The sequence below is a fragment of the Chenopodium quinoa genome, unplaced genomic scaffold (assembly GCF_001683475.1).
Source record: "Chenopodium quinoa cultivar QQ74 unplaced genomic scaffold, ASM168347v1, whole genome shotgun sequence".
In the NCBI taxonomy this organism is placed as follows: Eukaryota; Viridiplantae; Streptophyta; class Magnoliopsida; order Caryophyllales; family Amaranthaceae; genus Chenopodium; species Chenopodium quinoa.
Window position 1 is genome coordinate 16,671,562 of NW_018742204.1, and position 16,556 is coordinate 16,688,117.

The 16,556-nt window shown below is 35.0% G+C and overlaps 3 protein-coding genes across 3 annotated transcripts; 1 reads left to right on the top strand and 2 right to left on the bottom strand.

Annotated features, from left to right (window-relative positions):
* Positions 1-1,223: 1,223 nt before the first annotated feature.
* LOC110720214 (protein MIZU-KUSSEI 1-like) lies at positions 1,224-2,800 on the bottom strand. Its single transcript, XM_021899224.1, has one exon. It carries the CDS (start codon positions 2,441-2,443, stop codon positions 1,514-1,516), a length of 930 nt encoding a protein of 309 aa, XP_021754916.1. The 5' UTR covers positions 2,444-2,800; the 3' UTR covers positions 1,224-1,513.
* Positions 2,801-5,071: 2,271 nt separating this feature from the next.
* Positions 5,072-12,911, bottom strand: LOC110720221 (zinc finger CCHC domain-containing protein 8-like). The gene is made up of 9 exons (XM_021899230.1): positions 11,950-12,911; positions 9,838-10,283; positions 9,037-9,109; positions 8,872-8,947; positions 8,665-8,745; positions 8,005-8,138; positions 6,971-7,220; positions 6,781-6,844; positions 5,072-6,306 (listed from the first exon to the last, which is right to left on the bottom strand). The coding sequence occupies exons 2-9, from the start codon at positions 10,202-10,204 to the stop codon at positions 5,819-5,821; spliced, it is 1,533 nt and encodes a 510-aa protein (XP_021754922.1). The 5' UTR covers positions 10,205-10,283; positions 11,950-12,911; the 3' UTR covers positions 5,072-5,818.
* Positions 12,912-13,805: 894 nt separating this feature from the next.
* On the top strand, positions 13,806-14,258 carry LOC110735181. Its single transcript, XM_021915390.1, has one exon. It carries the CDS (start codon positions 13,806-13,808, stop codon positions 14,256-14,258), a length of 453 nt encoding a protein of 150 aa, XP_021771082.1.
* The last annotated feature ends 2,298 nt before the right edge of the window (positions 14,259-16,556 follow it).

Genomic DNA, 16,556 nt, shown 5'->3' on the forward strand with positions numbered 1-16,556 from the left:
GTATATGACAATGTCGATTTAGAAAGAGGTGTCAAAAAATTGATCTGAATAACCAAAATAAAATAAAATATATATAAAGGGGAGTTTTTTTTCGAGTTTTTAGGAAGTCACGTGGGATCAAATTTTCTTAATGCGCCATATAGGATTATAACTTTAGTTATAAGCAATCAAAAATGATATTTGTAAATTCTTTTAGAATTAAATAATTCATATGCCACATAAATAAATTTGTTTAGAAAAACCTTTTAAACTGACCAATCTGTTCAGAAAAACCTTTTAAATTTTTTTTTGGCCCGGAGAAACCAATGTTTAAATTTTTTTTTGTTCAAGACAGCCAAGTCCCACTTTCCGACATTGACTAATGTTTTTTGGCATTGACCACCTGTTTTCCTACATGTGCATGTCACTGATTTCTAATTTTCTAATTACACCCCCCTTTTCTTCTTAAATCAACTCTCTTTTCCCTCCAATTAAACCTCCTATTAACCACTCTCTGTCCTAATCTCTCTCTCCTTCTCTTAAAGAAACGTGTCAACTAAAAAACGGAGGAAATATTAGATAAATACAAAAAATAAAAATTTATTTTAAAAAATAAAAATAAATCGTGCATCACACGATTTCATCTACTTTTTTACAAAATTGAAACAATATTGATATGAATAGAGTATTATCCAAAATCAATCTGTAGAAGAAATTTTGAGTGTTTAAGTTATATTCATCTAGAACCATCTTCACCAAAGCTATATGCTCTTTTAAACAAAAAAAAATGTAATGAAGTGGAGTACTAATACCACTAAACTCAAAATTAAGTTGCACGCGGATCGCCTTGTCAAAGATATGAAGCAATTTACGATAGAACTGGTCTGCCACCAACTCCCAAGATTCATTTCAAATCTCTCTCGAAAATTCCTTCAATGTCACTCACCAAACTAGGTGGATATTTTTGTAAAGATTTGCCTTTACTTTCTCACTTTGATTTGTTACTTAGTTTGATAACTTAACTCCACTTTAACATCCCACAAAATGGACAACTCAATGGACAACAAGTAAAAACTAAAAAGCTTCTTTTATACCAATAAAAAGTGAATATAAGCTGATATTCCACTATCATCTTATTTCCACTTATTAATGTAGTATATAACAAGTGTATTTAATTCGAACAAATTATTAAAATTAACACGTGAATTGACATTAATTATAGTTAAAAAAACATGAAAATGGAATAATCATTGTAATAGCAGAGCTACCATAGATTTCATTTGAAAAGGAGAGGGACTACAAAATGAAGCTATACGTACTTAAAATAACAAGATCCCAACAAGATGGCCAATGATATGAATTTAGCATATAACAAGAGCTACCATAGATTTCATTTGATGATCCAAGTCTATTTTTTTTTTTAAAACCTTAGGTGATACATATAATAACAACAACATTTCATTTCATTTCATATCTCCAAAAACATTATAAATCCCTAATGTTTATACCAAATTCATGCATGACCAAAAATACCTCAAACTCGGAGCAAATAAACACTCAACTCAGGACCCCCATTTCCATCAGGGTTCATCATATAGAATGCCTCAGAATCCTTAGACCCAACAATCCTCTCAAACTTAGCCCTCATATACATAAGCTCCCCTTCCGCCTTTGCACGGCCGTGTTGACCACCTCCTCCTCCACTACCATCACTACTATCCCCATCATCCTCGCTACCGCCTTCCCTAGGCAAAACACCAGCCCCCATCGTTATCGGCCCAACGGACCTCAACACGCGCCACTCGTGCGGTCCACACTCCCTCCTCATAGCATAACCACACTTTTTCCCATTACAATAAGCCCTCCAAAGTGGCTCCTCTAACAACTTCACCCCTTTTTTATCAACCTTCTTGTCACATTCCAATGCTACCCTCACCAACCCTGAAGCCATCTCCCTCACTAGAACGCTAGTCGGAGTCGAAAGCTCGATGAGAAAAGCCGGTGTCGTCTTCGGATCTTCTTGAAACGCAATGTGAACATGACCACGTCTAAACCCAAACAACGTACCAACAACCTTCGACCCAAGAGTCGTGGCAGAACGATGATTACTATTACTATTACTATTACTATTACTATTATCTCCGGACTTATTACTACTTAACGTCCTAGTAAAAAAAGACGTAAACTTAGAAACGAAAATCTTGTTCTTGTTCTTAGTCTTCTTAGGGACTAAGACACAAGACTTAATCGTCGTCTCAACCTCGTTATCATTTGTATCACTCGATAACATGTTTAAAGTAGCACCTTCAGAAGGAAGACTCGAAAAAGAACGAAGAATTCCTTCTTCATCATTACAATCTTCTTCATTAAGAAGATCTTCGGGCTTCTTCCGCCAATTGAAGTATCTTCTAGAGAAGGAGAAGGATGCTTCTCCAGGAGCTTTCGACGACATAATCGTCCTCATCTTTGTAAATTTCCTTAGATTTGAATAACAAGACGAAAATATTACACTATTATGAGAAAATACAATGGAAGTGGAGAATTTGTAGGTGTTACTTAGGTAGTTTATAAGGAAAATAAAAATGTAAGTGAAAAAAAAGGAGTGAATGAAGGTGAGCAACCACCACCTAACAGAAGAGAGAAGAGCAGACAATTAGAAAAAAGAGGACATTTTTTTAGAAAAACAGTGGACTTTTATAGAAGAGAGAGAAAACGAATAAAAAGAAAGAAAAGAGTTGAAATTCAGGAAATAGTAAGATTGAAGGAGACAAAGGAAGTGTCGCATTTGGGTTATGATTTCGGTTAAAGGGACCCAACAAAGGAAAAAAGTCTAATGTTTCTACTACACTACTGTTGTATACTTGGTATCATAGTATTAGCTGTTATATGTAGCTTTTTTTAAAAAAATATATATATATTGATAGATCTAACAAAAATAAAAGTCGTAAAAAGAAACATGTTTAAGCTTTTGTCTATGAGAAGATCTATTATGTCAGTCTGACTAGGTATTGAAGAAATGAAAAATGTTTAGTGGTTTATTTTGTTTTTATCTAAAATGTCAGTATGATTCTTTTTATTTCGGGATTTTTTTTTTTTTTTTTTTTTGTTGGGATTGGGTAAGGAGAAGGGTCTATTAGGCTTTAGGCATAATCTGTAACATGTCGTGGTTAGTGGACTAGATATTTTGAGTGTGGGGAAGAAAAGGTTAGGGGAATTTTCATCCTAAATTATCTCTAATGGGGTTTGATCTAACTAGAACAACTTAAGATAGATACTTGTGAAGGCAATCATACACACCAAAACTTATTATAGAGTATTCGTATGCCTTTAGCATTGTTTATTAGAACTTATTTTCAATTAGTACGAAATAGTTTACCGTATGAGAAATATGTTACACTTTAACACAAGGGAAATTATTTTCAATTAGCACGAAAAAGTCTTGTTTATTTATTTTTTTCAAAAAAAAAATAGTCTTGTTTTTTTAGAAAAGTAACGTATCATGTAATGGCGTCGAGTTAAATCAATTGAACTAATTAACATTTCGATTCAAGTTCAAGCTAGGGTAATTTCATTCGAATTCAATATAGAGTTCAAGCAACTTACAAGTTGTAGAATATTTTATATACACCCAGGTATACAGTACACCCAACTAATACAAGGTTAATTTTTACTCTTCATTTGATAGTTAAAAGAAAAATAATCATCAGAGAACAAAATACTCATGGGTGTACTGTGTATAACAATCTCTCGACAAGTTGATTTTTATTTGCCTCACTTCACCATCACTCCCACAATCCTACTCAATCAAGTTTGAAAAATTAGCACCCTATGCCAGCCACAACTCACAAGCAAAATTTTGATGAAGAAAAAGATAATAAAAGACAGAAAAATAAAATTGACTAAAGATACTTGACTTACATTGGAAAGGGCTAAAACCTACAAAAAGAGCAGGTAAAAACACACCAAAACCATACCCACCATCAATAACAGAACCCAAAGACTAGCTACTTAGCTAGCTTAGGACTCCCGAATTTTGATCATCCCAAAATTAATCCCAACATTAATTATTAATTAGCAGTAATATTACAGTATAATTAACCTCTAATAATACCCAAAAAAAAAGGTCCACAAACAAGAAACATGAAGCACTAATGCACGTATATCAATAATGACTAACCCACTTAATTGTTGTCTCCTCTTTTCCTTGTTTTCCTCTATCTTTTTTCTTCTTGTGTTATTATTAACTTGATGCAACTTAATCATGCACTAGGAGTATATGCTATTCTTTGAGCCACAAGCTATGTCTTTTTCTCTCTCCTAGGTCGGCGTTTCATGAAGCTTTTTACTAAAGGATCATAGCTTTTCGAACACCAAATCAGAATTTACCCATTTTATAATTATACATTTTGGAACTTTATCAATAAATTTATCATTCATCTTCAACATGTTTTCACTATTTGAAAATAGATTTAAGTCATTACTGTACTTTTCATTAAGGATAATTTTTTTTATTGTTACAATGTACTTCTTCCAATTTATTTTAAATAAAAAATAATAATAAATAAATAAATAAACTTTAACACTTGAGCTAAAAAATTGAGAGCTTTTTGATTTAAGTGTAGCAATATTTTGAAATAAAGAAAATATACAATGGTGAGAGGTATATCAGAAACTTCCTGTATATCCTAAAACAATACTTCGTATAATGTAGAAAATTGGACAAATCCATGCATCAATCAGTATTATTAATTAATACTTAATAAATCTTCATTTTCTTATTAAGCTTCTTATATTTTGTACTCCGTATATAAATAACCCTATCATCATCAAACATTTATTACGCAAGATCAACCAAAAGTCGCTCATTAGACTCTCCCATGACAAATTATAACAAAAACTTGCATAGCCAAGATTAATAACACCTAATTTGGCAAACTTATAATACACTGGTAAATCAAATGGTCCAGTAGAGAGTTTACTAAACGAAATTTACAAAATACATTATGCACATTTTGAAAGGAGTTTTATACAAAAACACTAACAAAAAGAATACTATAAATGAGTAAAAAAAAAGTTGTTTACCCACAAACAATTGAATAAAGTAAGCTCTTAATAAAACATGAAATATATATAATAAATTACGAATGAAGGATCCAAGGTGATCATATGGCGGTGACGACCATCAAATGCACCCCACATGTGCTAGATACACATACGTAACAACGGTCAATTTTCGTTGATTTTAATGGTCATAATAATAATATTATAATTGTGAATAGTTTGATGACCATATAATACAATAAACTAACACTAAAAACAAGTACAAAATTTTTAAAAAATTGAAAATGAGAAACTAAGAAAACAGCGGTCATGCGTAAGATACACAAAATTATGGGGCCAGAACAAGTTCACAGATGACCAAACTGTAGATCAAAAGAACCAACCACCATAAGAGCAGTTACTTCTAAGCACTTCTGGGTGAACCCACTTACCGTTGAGCATACATGACCATACCAAACCAAGTTGTACCGTAAAATTAGTTAAAATATTTGATGACATAACATGAATGAACCAACAAAGGTTTAACTACATTCATAATTTCATATCATACACAACAGGTAAAATGGGATATCCTACTTTGGGTAGAATTGACGATGGATCGGAACTTACTCAGAAAAATTGCATCACTTGATAATTGATGGATCTGTTCTGTCGGTCTCAGTGATGACAATGATGACTACATCTATCTAAGATGAATTAAATCACTTTTGCAGACCACTTGATTCCTTCTTCCATCTAACTAAGCTACCATAACTAAGCAGGATATGTGAGAATGAGGTCAGATACTACCGTAGTTATAATGCAGAAAAGGCCTCGGTGCATCACCTGGACTCTCATAACGTGGGCCTCCAGGAACTGAGAGACCTCTCGGGCTGAATGGTTCTCTAGGAAAATAATGATGTGGATTATGAGGTAGTGGTGGACTTAATCCGAGACCAAAGTGAGAATATGGGGGCTCTATGTGATTCCGCAGCCCTGCCTGCCCATACCCACCACGGAAAACCCCATTATTCAGAGAATCTCGAGCACGATTCCATCTGTTGTTTGATTGGTTCCAGGCATGCTCAGGTGCTGGAATTACAGGTGCTGCCCACTTCATTTGATCTGCATTCTCTGGTATAACGGCATTAATACCAGGAAAATCTACAATAAATTTCTTTTGGGATTTTCCAACATCTAATTGAAGGTCATTTTTCCCATCAAGATTCTGCGTTTCTTCATCACCAAAGATTGAAATTCCTGAAGGCTGGTCCTCTTCATCTTCATCTGATGAAAAATAGTTGCAAAAGGATCTTTAAAATAAAATTAAATACAGTAGTCTTCGGGTGAATTGGCATGGACCAAGTTTGATATAATCTTTTACTTTATTTAATCTGAGTGGTCATTAAGTCGCATGTAGAAAGTTAAACATCCCATAAATTTGCTATTCCTAAGGAGTTTCGCTTCCTAAGAAGTGAGCAATATAAATTGCTAGACAGTTAAAATTCCCATGAAAAGTTCTATGTACCTTTGGCCTGTGGGACTAGGTAAACTACATCCACAATTAAGTGGGAGATGGAACTTCCTATACTCATGCTAACTAAAAAAAACTCCTCGAACTTTTACTTCCTAGGAAGATGTTCTTCCCAAGTATTTGGATGTCAACCAAACAAACACAAACATAAAAAGTATATAATCTAATCCTAGCATATGGAAATCAATAAAAATATCTAATTCAAATAGGCATAAATAACTGTTTACCTATGTACCCTGGCGGATATCCAATTTCACGCATCCTATTAAGCCATGGAGGTGGATCAAGCTCCTGTAACACATCAAAAAATTACAGAGTAGCTTATTGACCTGAAGCATACTTAATCAGCAAAAGAATATCGCAAAAGGCCTTATACAAACATTCCATAGTTCAGTAATAGAAAGAGTGAGCTCTCACCCCTAAACCCAGCAACTTCTTTGTTTCAGCTGAAAGAGCACCTGGTTTAAGCCCCTCAAACTTGCCACCAGCAGATTCCTGGTAATACCGAGTTTGGACACGGGGACGACCATTCTGGTTCTTTTTGCTTAAAAATTGCTTGCGGGCACTGTTTACAGCAGCATTATCACGAGGCTTTTTACACTCAGTGAGAGGATGATTATATGAACCACAATTGAAGCAGCGAGGAGCTTCACGCATATCTACGATGCTGAAACCACAGGGACAAACATTATTTTCCTTATTTAAATCATATATATCACAAGCCATAGCCATCAAATAATATTCTAAAATATGTGTAGCTTTTCACTAACACACATTGAGTACTGCAATGAGTCCAATCTGCTAAACAAACTGGTTTCCTAGTCAGATATTACAAGTCAAACAATCTTAATCATACATTTTATTTCCCAAACTTGTGAAAAGGAATGCTGTCAACAGTAAGCACAATATTCAGCTGTTTTGCCTCCAGAGGTTCACAGAAGACGACTGAATAAATAGTCTAAACTCAACAACGCAATCCAATGTACTACGTATCACGTCACTAAGAGTACATACCAATAGCCACCTTTAAATAGGATATGACTTCAGATATAAAAAAATTCTATCATAACATATATACTTCATGACTTCATGTATTCAAGGGTTGCCAACAGCAGGCTTGTTAAGCACCAAGCTTGTCTACAGAACTATTTTCACATTCAATTTTAGCTCAAATCTTTAGTCCTTAATTCCCTTCGCTTACCACACTAGACACAGGAAAAAAGTAGAGCATTTATCATAAGATCCTAGTTCAGACACACATAACATATAATCCAAGGGTATGCCATACTTCAGCAGCAACACCAAGCATAAAGCATATCTATAGAACCAAATCCAAATCGAATTTTTAGATCAATTTTTTTTCTCACTTTTCTACTCACAAAAAGCAAGAATAAGTAAAGTATTTGTCATAACATCCTACTTTGGACATAAAGGCCTCACTGAATTCTTACCTATCTTCAACATTCCCCCCATCAGATGCCAAACCAACAGCATATCCTCGATCATACAATGGCGAGCAATCATTATTCACAGATAATGACTCTTTCCGTTGCCTTTTCTGGACCTGGCCATCCATCGTAAATGACTAGCATCCAAAAGAAAATATGTGTTAGGTGAAACCTTATATAAACAGTAAATTTTAGTGAGTGGGGATGCCACTAATTCCTGTGTAAGATTGGATTTGTAAGTGTCTGCCTAATAAAGGCTGAAACTCCAGCAAGACGCTTTTACAGAACATAAAGTTCTTTGAACATACATGACATGGAAGTTTCTAGATTACATACAAAGTAATTGATTTAAATGTCATATTGATAATGAATAAGTTTACCAATGGTTGTCACTCAATCTTTAACTAGCAAGTAATAATCACCAGAAAAACAGCCAAAAAGACAATCCACTAAGACCTCTTCACCTTTACATAAATTGGGGGGGGGGGGGGGGGGGGGGGTCATCATATGCATCCAGCTAAATGATTGTTCAAGCATTTTATAGTAACTGAAATAAGAAATAAGTCTTTTCCTTAAACGTAAATGGCAAGACTTTAGAAGTCCTACACCAAAGCACCTAGGTTTAAGGTTTTAAACTACTTGGATGAGAGAAAGAGAACATACCAATGCCAAAGGCTTCTCCGAACCAACACGTAATGCAGGAAAGTAAGTTTCCTCACCAGACTCTACACAGTAAGCTGGATCCTGAAATGGTCATACATTCAAGAGCCTGGTGTCAGATCTCAGATGACAAGTGAAAGTAAACCCCCAAGTAAATAAATTAGTTTGATTTCATCATACAGGTCTGATAGTTTGAAGAAAAAAGCTCACCTCAGCTGACATTAAATGTTGAGTGTGCCACTCAGACCACTGATGTAAGAATTCCTCAAGCTTTCTTTTGCTGTGGCTGCAAGATAATAGATCAAAGTTTAAAGGAAAAAGTATATCAGAAGTAAGAAATATTGTTCCAACAAAATCATAGGCATTTATACCAACCTTGGTAAGGAACTATAAACTACACGAACTGAGGACTCTTTGTTATTGCATTCATCTTCAGGTGTTTTAGAACCTATTAATGGTGACAAACCCGCATTAAAGAAATATTATGATATAAGACTACTTTAAAACAATATAAGTCATACTAATGAATATCATGGGTCAACAGCAAAATAATATACTACAAAATAACAAAGATTTCACATAATCTAAAAACCATTAATAAAGAAAATTGGTCAAAACACATTGCCAAGCATGAACCTCTTACTTTGATTTAATGTGCTGAAAATATGAAGCAATGTAATAAGAAATAATGATTACAAAAAAAAAAAAGAGCAAAGATTTCATATAATCAAAAAACCATTAATAAAGAAATGTCAAAACACATTGCCGAGCATGAACCTAAGATTTATACAAGCTGACTTTGATTTAATGTGCTGAAAATATGAAGCAATGTAATAAGAAATAATGATTGCCAAAAAAATATGAAGCAATGTGAAAAATAAAAATGATTACCAAAAAATGGATTTTTTTTACTAAGAACAACTTGGTGAAAAAAAAATGCAAAAAGAACATAGACCCAACATTCACGTGAGAATCTACGAATATCATATCAGCTTCCCTCAATAATGTCTCAGCAACAGCCAGAAATCAATAACACCTAAGGGTCATGGCTTGATATATTAACAGTAAAACAAAGTGAGATTAATCCAGGAGGCAAGAAGACCTTGCTGTATCATAACATTTCAAACAGATCCAATTGTTTCAAGCTATAATACTGGATGTTCTAAATGTACTTACCATTGATTTTGTCAGTTCCAAGTTCCTCATTCTGACCAACTAAGGAACCAATTCCACCATTATTGCTGGGTTGAATAACATTCACCTTTGAAAACTGACCAACTGACAATGTTTCAACCACTTCAGACCTCTTTATTGGTGGCTGCAAAGTTCGATCTTTGTTGAAGCCTTCAGCCATGGTTTGAGTGCCCTGAATTTCTTCCTTTGCCAGTCCTAAATCGTCAATGCTAAAGACGCCGTTTTCAACATTATTGACAGTTGTCGGAGATCCATCAGCATTATTTTTGATGATGGAAATAGAATCCAAACTTTTCATATCATCTGATTCACTTGAGGTACAGCGTCGTAGGACGTCCTCCCCAACCATGCTTTGTGGACCAACCCTTGTTCTCAGAATGTAGCTATATTTCAGAGCTTTAGCGAAAGCAGTAATTACTTAAACTAATCTGCACATACATCACCTCTATGAGTGCTATCAGTGAGCATTTAAAGCCCATGAATTGTCAATTGACGACGATAAAAATAATTTATTAAAAAAAAAAAAAAACACCATTCATCAGGAACAGTGTACGATATGAACTACTCCCTTTGCCCCAAATAAAAGAAACACCTAGCTTTTTTGTACATTTCAAAATGCTTGAAACAAATTCTTCCAAATTTTGTGTACGTTCATTCATCGGGTATTCATACTCCGTAATACTTCATTCCCTTCCCCTGTATAAGGATGCCTAGTCAAAGTGTTTTAGCTCATTTGGGACAAAGGGAGTGATATTATTCTACTCAAGGACCTAATAATTTATACAATAAGTTGAATATCTCTACATAAGTTTAATATTGGAACCCTCATAAAATCAGTTTCTCTTGAATTTTTAAACTAAACTAGGAAGTGATGCCATGACTGTCATCCACTTAGTATAGTTTTGCAAATTAAACAAGAGGGAATGACCTATTGCAGTCTATCATCTACTTCAGTTTAAAAAGGTAAAAATAAAAGATTTGAACTGGATCAATTACAGGGTGCCTTATAGTTGGATTCCTGATTCCAGGAAACGAGGCACGTGAAGAGACAAATCGTCTAGCTAGACCCAATATTTTACAGAATGTACACCATCCTGGGTAAAAAAATCTTGTCACAAACTAAGATAATTTTCCTTCTTATACTAAAATTCACATTATCAAGCTTACAGGTAAACAAATAATTTACTGTACAAGTATTGCGTTAAACCATAAGAAACCTTGAACAAATATAAAGTATATACCTTCGCCCCGTAATTCTATATTTCAGCTTGATAGTATTTATATCCTTACTTTCTACACAAATTTCAAGCTTTTCAAGTCCAACACTTCCATCACACAAGGGTCCTAGCAAATACAACCCTAAAATCAAGTCTTCTACTTCTACTCCTTATAAACACCGACATTCAACACTACTAATATAAACACCGCACCCTACATAACCCTCTTTCCATATACTCAAAACATAGATCTGCTCCTAAACACCATAAAGTTTATTTTTCACTATCAACTGGAACCCCTAAATGCAGATTAATTGGTACCCTCCGCCGTCTTCCGGGACATACCACATGCATCAATTTAAACTACCCTATATTAACAAAACCCTAGTCATCAATTGTTCTTCTGGTATTGATCTTCAATTCCCTATTGCATAACATCAATACTTAATAAAACAAATCAACCAAAAAAAAAAAATTGCGGGTTAAGCCCTAATTGATCAACTTCAGGCCTAAATTTTCACTTACTAAAGCATTGCCCTTTTTCCTAAATTCTAAAACCCAATGGCACAAAGACAATATTCCTTACTTCACCACATAATTCTTCAAAAATTGCAATCAATTTTCTCGAAAATTAGAAAATTAGAGCAATATACGCGCAAAACCTCTCAATTGATCTGATAAAAATCATTAACAACATACAAAAAAATAAATGCAAGACAAAGCATATCGAAGCATAAATTTTCAAAAAAAAAAACAACAACAAATTCGGTGAAATTAATCCTTTTTAATGGAGATAAATAAAATTAAAATTAAGAAAAATTAGAAGCAATTGAAACCAGAAGCATTGAAAGGAAGAGAGAGTAAGTAAAAAATTAACCTGAGAGTGAAGGGAGTTGAGTAGCAGAGGAGGAGAGAGAAAGTGGTGCAAAGGTTCGGCTTCGCCCGCCTTTAATAAATTTTCAGAAATCTGTTTTTGAGGAAGACGAACTGATTCGATATTTTTATGGGTAGACTTGGGGTCATGTCACGTGCTCCTTATGCTTCTGATACGGATTAGAATCCCATTATTTCCAAATTTACCATCTCTCTTTATGTCCTTTTTTTTTTTTTTTTTGAAGGGGGGAGATTAAAGTTCATTAATAATAAGTCATACGGCACTTACATAAGAAATCGTAATCGAACAATACAAAGACAAAAGAACCAATTACAAGTTCGAAATAAAGGAAACTACAATTGCACGCGCAAAATGACTTTCTGAAATACCCTTGGCTCATATAACGCCGTCCTATGCCGCCTCTTGCAAGGGGGTCGGACAATATGTTGTAGTTTCTGACGAGAACCTTCATTGGCTCAGAATCCTGTACTCCTCGACCTGAAATCAAAATTGGTGTCGTACACTTCACCATTAACAAGACAATCTCCGATTTAAACACGGATATCGGCATGGAAGCATAACCCTTTAGCCCAAACCAACAGAAGATCAAACCAAAGCCCCATAGCCAACAAACCCGGCTCAAATCCTGCACCAGAAGATCGGTACACCGATCTGCACACCTCATAGCACACCAACACACCACACAAAAAGAAAAAATAACAAACCCAAATAGCACACAAAGACTGAAACAGGATACCCAAACACTACACACACCACTAATAGAAAAAACAGGAAGAAACTTAAAAACAAGAACTACGAACAGAACCCTAACAACCCACCCCGCCGCCACTCCGAGCACAACCACCAAAGCTCCGAGGTTCACCAACCCAACCCACATGTCGCCTGACAGTAAAACCCGGACCGCCAATACCCGCCCGAGAAACCCAAACCCCCACACACCCCTGAACCGCGACAACGACGGCTGGAGACACCAGATTAAGAACGGCCCTACGCGAGGGACTCAGAGGGAGATAACTCACCCTTCTCGTTCTCGAACACAACGTCGCGACGACGGACAAAACGGAGGGGCCTAGACACGGCGGGGAAGCGGAGACGAAAACCGGCGGCAAGCCGCCAGCAAGGCCGGTGAGGAACTGACACGGCCGAAGAGGGGAGGCGGTGCACGTTGCAAGGCTGAAAATACAAAAAACCAAAACCGATCATTTAAATTAGGATATCACTAAGCTAAAAACCGATCATTTTCTCTTTATTTTTTTTCTCTCTAAAATTCTTCAAAAAAAAAAGTGTTTCATAGATAGGAAATAATCAAATTTCTCCGGAAATTTGGCTATTTCTGAACATTTTCCTTTAGTTTATTTATGCTTTTGTTATTGAATTCAATAAATTTACATTCTTTAAAGGTAGTATGTTGTACCCCTATCGAGGGTTTGAGTGTAATAAATGTCTCTATGGTGGGTTTTGTTCTAGTTTTTTGAGTTTAGTATAGTACAAGTTGTTTCATGGGTAAAGATTTGTGCGGGATCGAGAAAAGGGGTTAATCCTTCAATTACAATATGTTAAATATAACTTGTAGATATTTTTGTAATATATATCTTATAGTCAAAAGCTAGCAATTAGTTCCTTGTAATTAGGCTACTGTTATGCCTAATTGAAGGCCTTAGCTTATATATATTCTGACTTTGCATATTGTTAATATTCAAGAAAAATAATCTCTCATGGCCTCATCTATCATGGTATCAGACGCTTAGGGTTTAATTCTCGTTTCCGCCTGCCCTTTGCTTTCGCTTTCTGCCCACTGTTTCTCTGTTCTTTTCTCTGTTATTTTTTTGCTGCAAACCATGTCATATAACAAATCATCGTTTCACCCTGCGTTTATCGTCACCAACATCAAAAACAGTGTTCCCATTGTTCTTGAGATGGAGAACGTCTCTTATTCTTCGTGGGCAGAGCTATTTAAAATTCACGCAAAATCTCACAAGGTCCTGGATCATATAATCCCTCCTAAAACCAAGGCTCATCCTCCTTCTACTGATGAAGAGAAAGGACTTTGGTCAACCTTGGACGCCATGGTTATATCATGGATTTATTCTACAATCTCTCGTGACTTATTGCAGACCATAATCGAGCCCGATGCCACGGCCATGGAAGCTTGGGATAGATTGCATGATATATTCCAAGACAACCAACATTCCCGTGTTGTTGCTCTAGAACATGAATTCTCTTCTACTGCTATGGAGGATTTTCCAAATGCTTTGGCATATTGCCAACGTATCAAGTCCCTTGCGGATTAATTAAAAAAAACGTTGGGGCTCCAGTTACTGACAATCGTATGGTATTGCAAATGGTTGGGGGACTCACCAAGCCTTACCGAGGAGTAGGCACGTTAATTTGGCAGAGTAATCCTCTTACTCCTTTTTATAAGGCTCGGTCGATGTTGACTCAAGAGGAGGCTTTGACGACTTTAGGGATAGTCTCAGTGTTCGTAGACCTCCCGCTTCGATTGAGAGGGTGTGTTAAATATATATCTTGTAGATATTTTTGTAATGTATATCTTATACTCAAAGGCTATCAATTAGTTCCTTGTAATTAGGCTACTATTACGCCTTATTAAAGGCCTTAGCTTGTATATATTCTGAGCATTTTGTTAATATTCAAGAAAAATATTCCCTCATCTATATCACAATCAGATGAAGAATTAGACGAAAATTTTCTTTACGGCTACAAACAAATTGATAGACCTCCTCGTCAAAGAAGGTTGTAAATCACAACGATATGAAAGAGGTAGGGTATGAAGAATGTACAATTTGAAAAAAACAATCGTAACTCTGTTGAAAGGATGTGCTTATTTGATTCAATTGTCATGTATTTATTATATTTAGGATTTTTTGATAATTACCTTCTATAATTGTTGTTGTTTTAGAAATTACTACCTACAATTTTTTTTTTAATTGAAATTTACCACATACATTTTATGAAAACACTAAAACTTCCCACCATTTTAACCAACACCTCAAAGATGATGCCATCCTTGCTATTTCCCTCCGTTTTCTTTCTTCTTCACTCGATTCTCAGTTCCCTCTTCTTCCACTTTCATCTAAGGCATAACTTGAAATCAAATTGCTAGAAACCCTAACTTTATATTTGAAGCAAGAAAAATGAATTTTGAAACCCTAATTTTTTTAATTTAGCAATTTAATTTTAGTATTTGTGCAAAATTAGAATGGAGATGAAGAAGAAAGATAGAGTAACGAAAGAGGAAGGAAAGAAATGTAGGGAAAATGAGGGGAAGACCGGGTTTGTAGGCCCCACCTGACGTCATCTTTCAAATGGTGGGAAGTTTTATCATTTTCATAAAATGTAGATGGTGAATTTCAATGAAAAAAAAACGTGCGGTAATTCCTAAAACAACAACAACTGTAGGTGGTAATTGTCAAAAAATCCTTATATTTAAAGGGTAATGATATATGTAGCATTTAGGGCTTAAGGGCTACATATAAGCATTTAATACACTTCCTAAAAATGGAATTAAGTTGGGAATTCATTACAAAATCACGCGTAGATCGGTGTAATTAATGTTATTTTTTCCTCAATATTTCCCTTTTTAGCTTCTTAAACATAGCCTATGATTATCATTTTGCAAAATCACTTTATTGATGTCGTATGATTTTTTATTTATGAATCAATCCTTTTTCAAAAAAAAAAAACACTATAAATTTTGTCTTTTGTGTTAAACATATGATTATCAATAAGTCTTTTGTGATGCGAGTGTACATTAACTTTATTGTAAGACGGTTGCTTGAGGGTAACTTTAACCCATTTAAGGATAAATTTTAATTTTTTGTTGGTTTTAATCACTATTAGAAAACAGGGAAATAGCGACGGACTGCTTCCGACGGACCCATTATTCCATCAGAAATGTCAAAATTTCCGATGGATTTTTATTTCGTCGGATATTCCGATGAATTCAACAATTCCGTCGGAAAAATCCGACGGAAAATAAATGTATTCTGACGAAAAATTACATATATTCCGACGGATTTATGAATATTATTTTTTTAAAATAAAAGCTTTTAAAAAACCCTTATACCTTGCCTTTTTTTTCCGCCTCTTCTTTTTCTCTTTCCCCCTTCTCTTTCTCTTTTTACTTCTTTTTATCTTTGTGCGTTTATCTTCTCCTTCTCTCTCCTCTTCTCTTTCCTCCTCTTCTTCTCATTCTCCTTCAATCTCCTCCTCTTTTTCCTCATTTTCTTCTTCTCGTTCTCCTTCAATCTCCTTCTTCTCGCCTTTCTCTCCTATCATCTTTCTTAATTATCTACTTTTCCCCCTCTTTCTATTTACCACCGCCATCCACTACCACTGCCAACACTAACCACCCGCTGCCACAACACTGACGTGAACAACAACACCAAAACAGACATCAACGTCAACATCAACGGTGCTAAACGAAGGTTTTATGGTCAAATTCGACCATGAAAACTCTAGATTTAGAGTTTTCATGGTCGAATTTGGCCTAATAGACTTAATTTCGAGGTTTTGTGTGGTCAAATTCAGGTATGTATCTTTTTTTTTTTCTGAATTTTTTTATTTTA

Bases quoted from the DNA above. Each gene is read 5' to 3' on its own strand.
- LOC110735181 (XM_021915390.1), top strand. From the start codon at position 13,806: ATGTCATATAACAAATCATCGTTTCACCCTGCGTTTATCGTCACCAAC.
- LOC110720221 (XM_021899230.1), bottom strand. From the start codon at position 10,204: ATGGTTGGGGAGGACGTCCTACGACGCTGTACCTCAAGTGAATCAGAT. The intron at 8,139-8,664 runs GTATGTTCTCTT...TTTGGATGCTAG, and splicing joins CGGAGAAGCCTTTGGCATTG to TCATTTACGATGGATGGCCA. The intron at 7,221-8,004 runs GTAAGAATTCAG...CTGTGGTTTCAG, and splicing joins GGGGGGAATGTTGAAGATAG to CATCGTAGATATGCGTGAAG.
- LOC110720214 (XM_021899224.1), bottom strand. From the start codon at position 2,443: ATGAGGACGATTATGTCGTCGAAAGCTCCTGGAGAAGCATCCTTCTCC.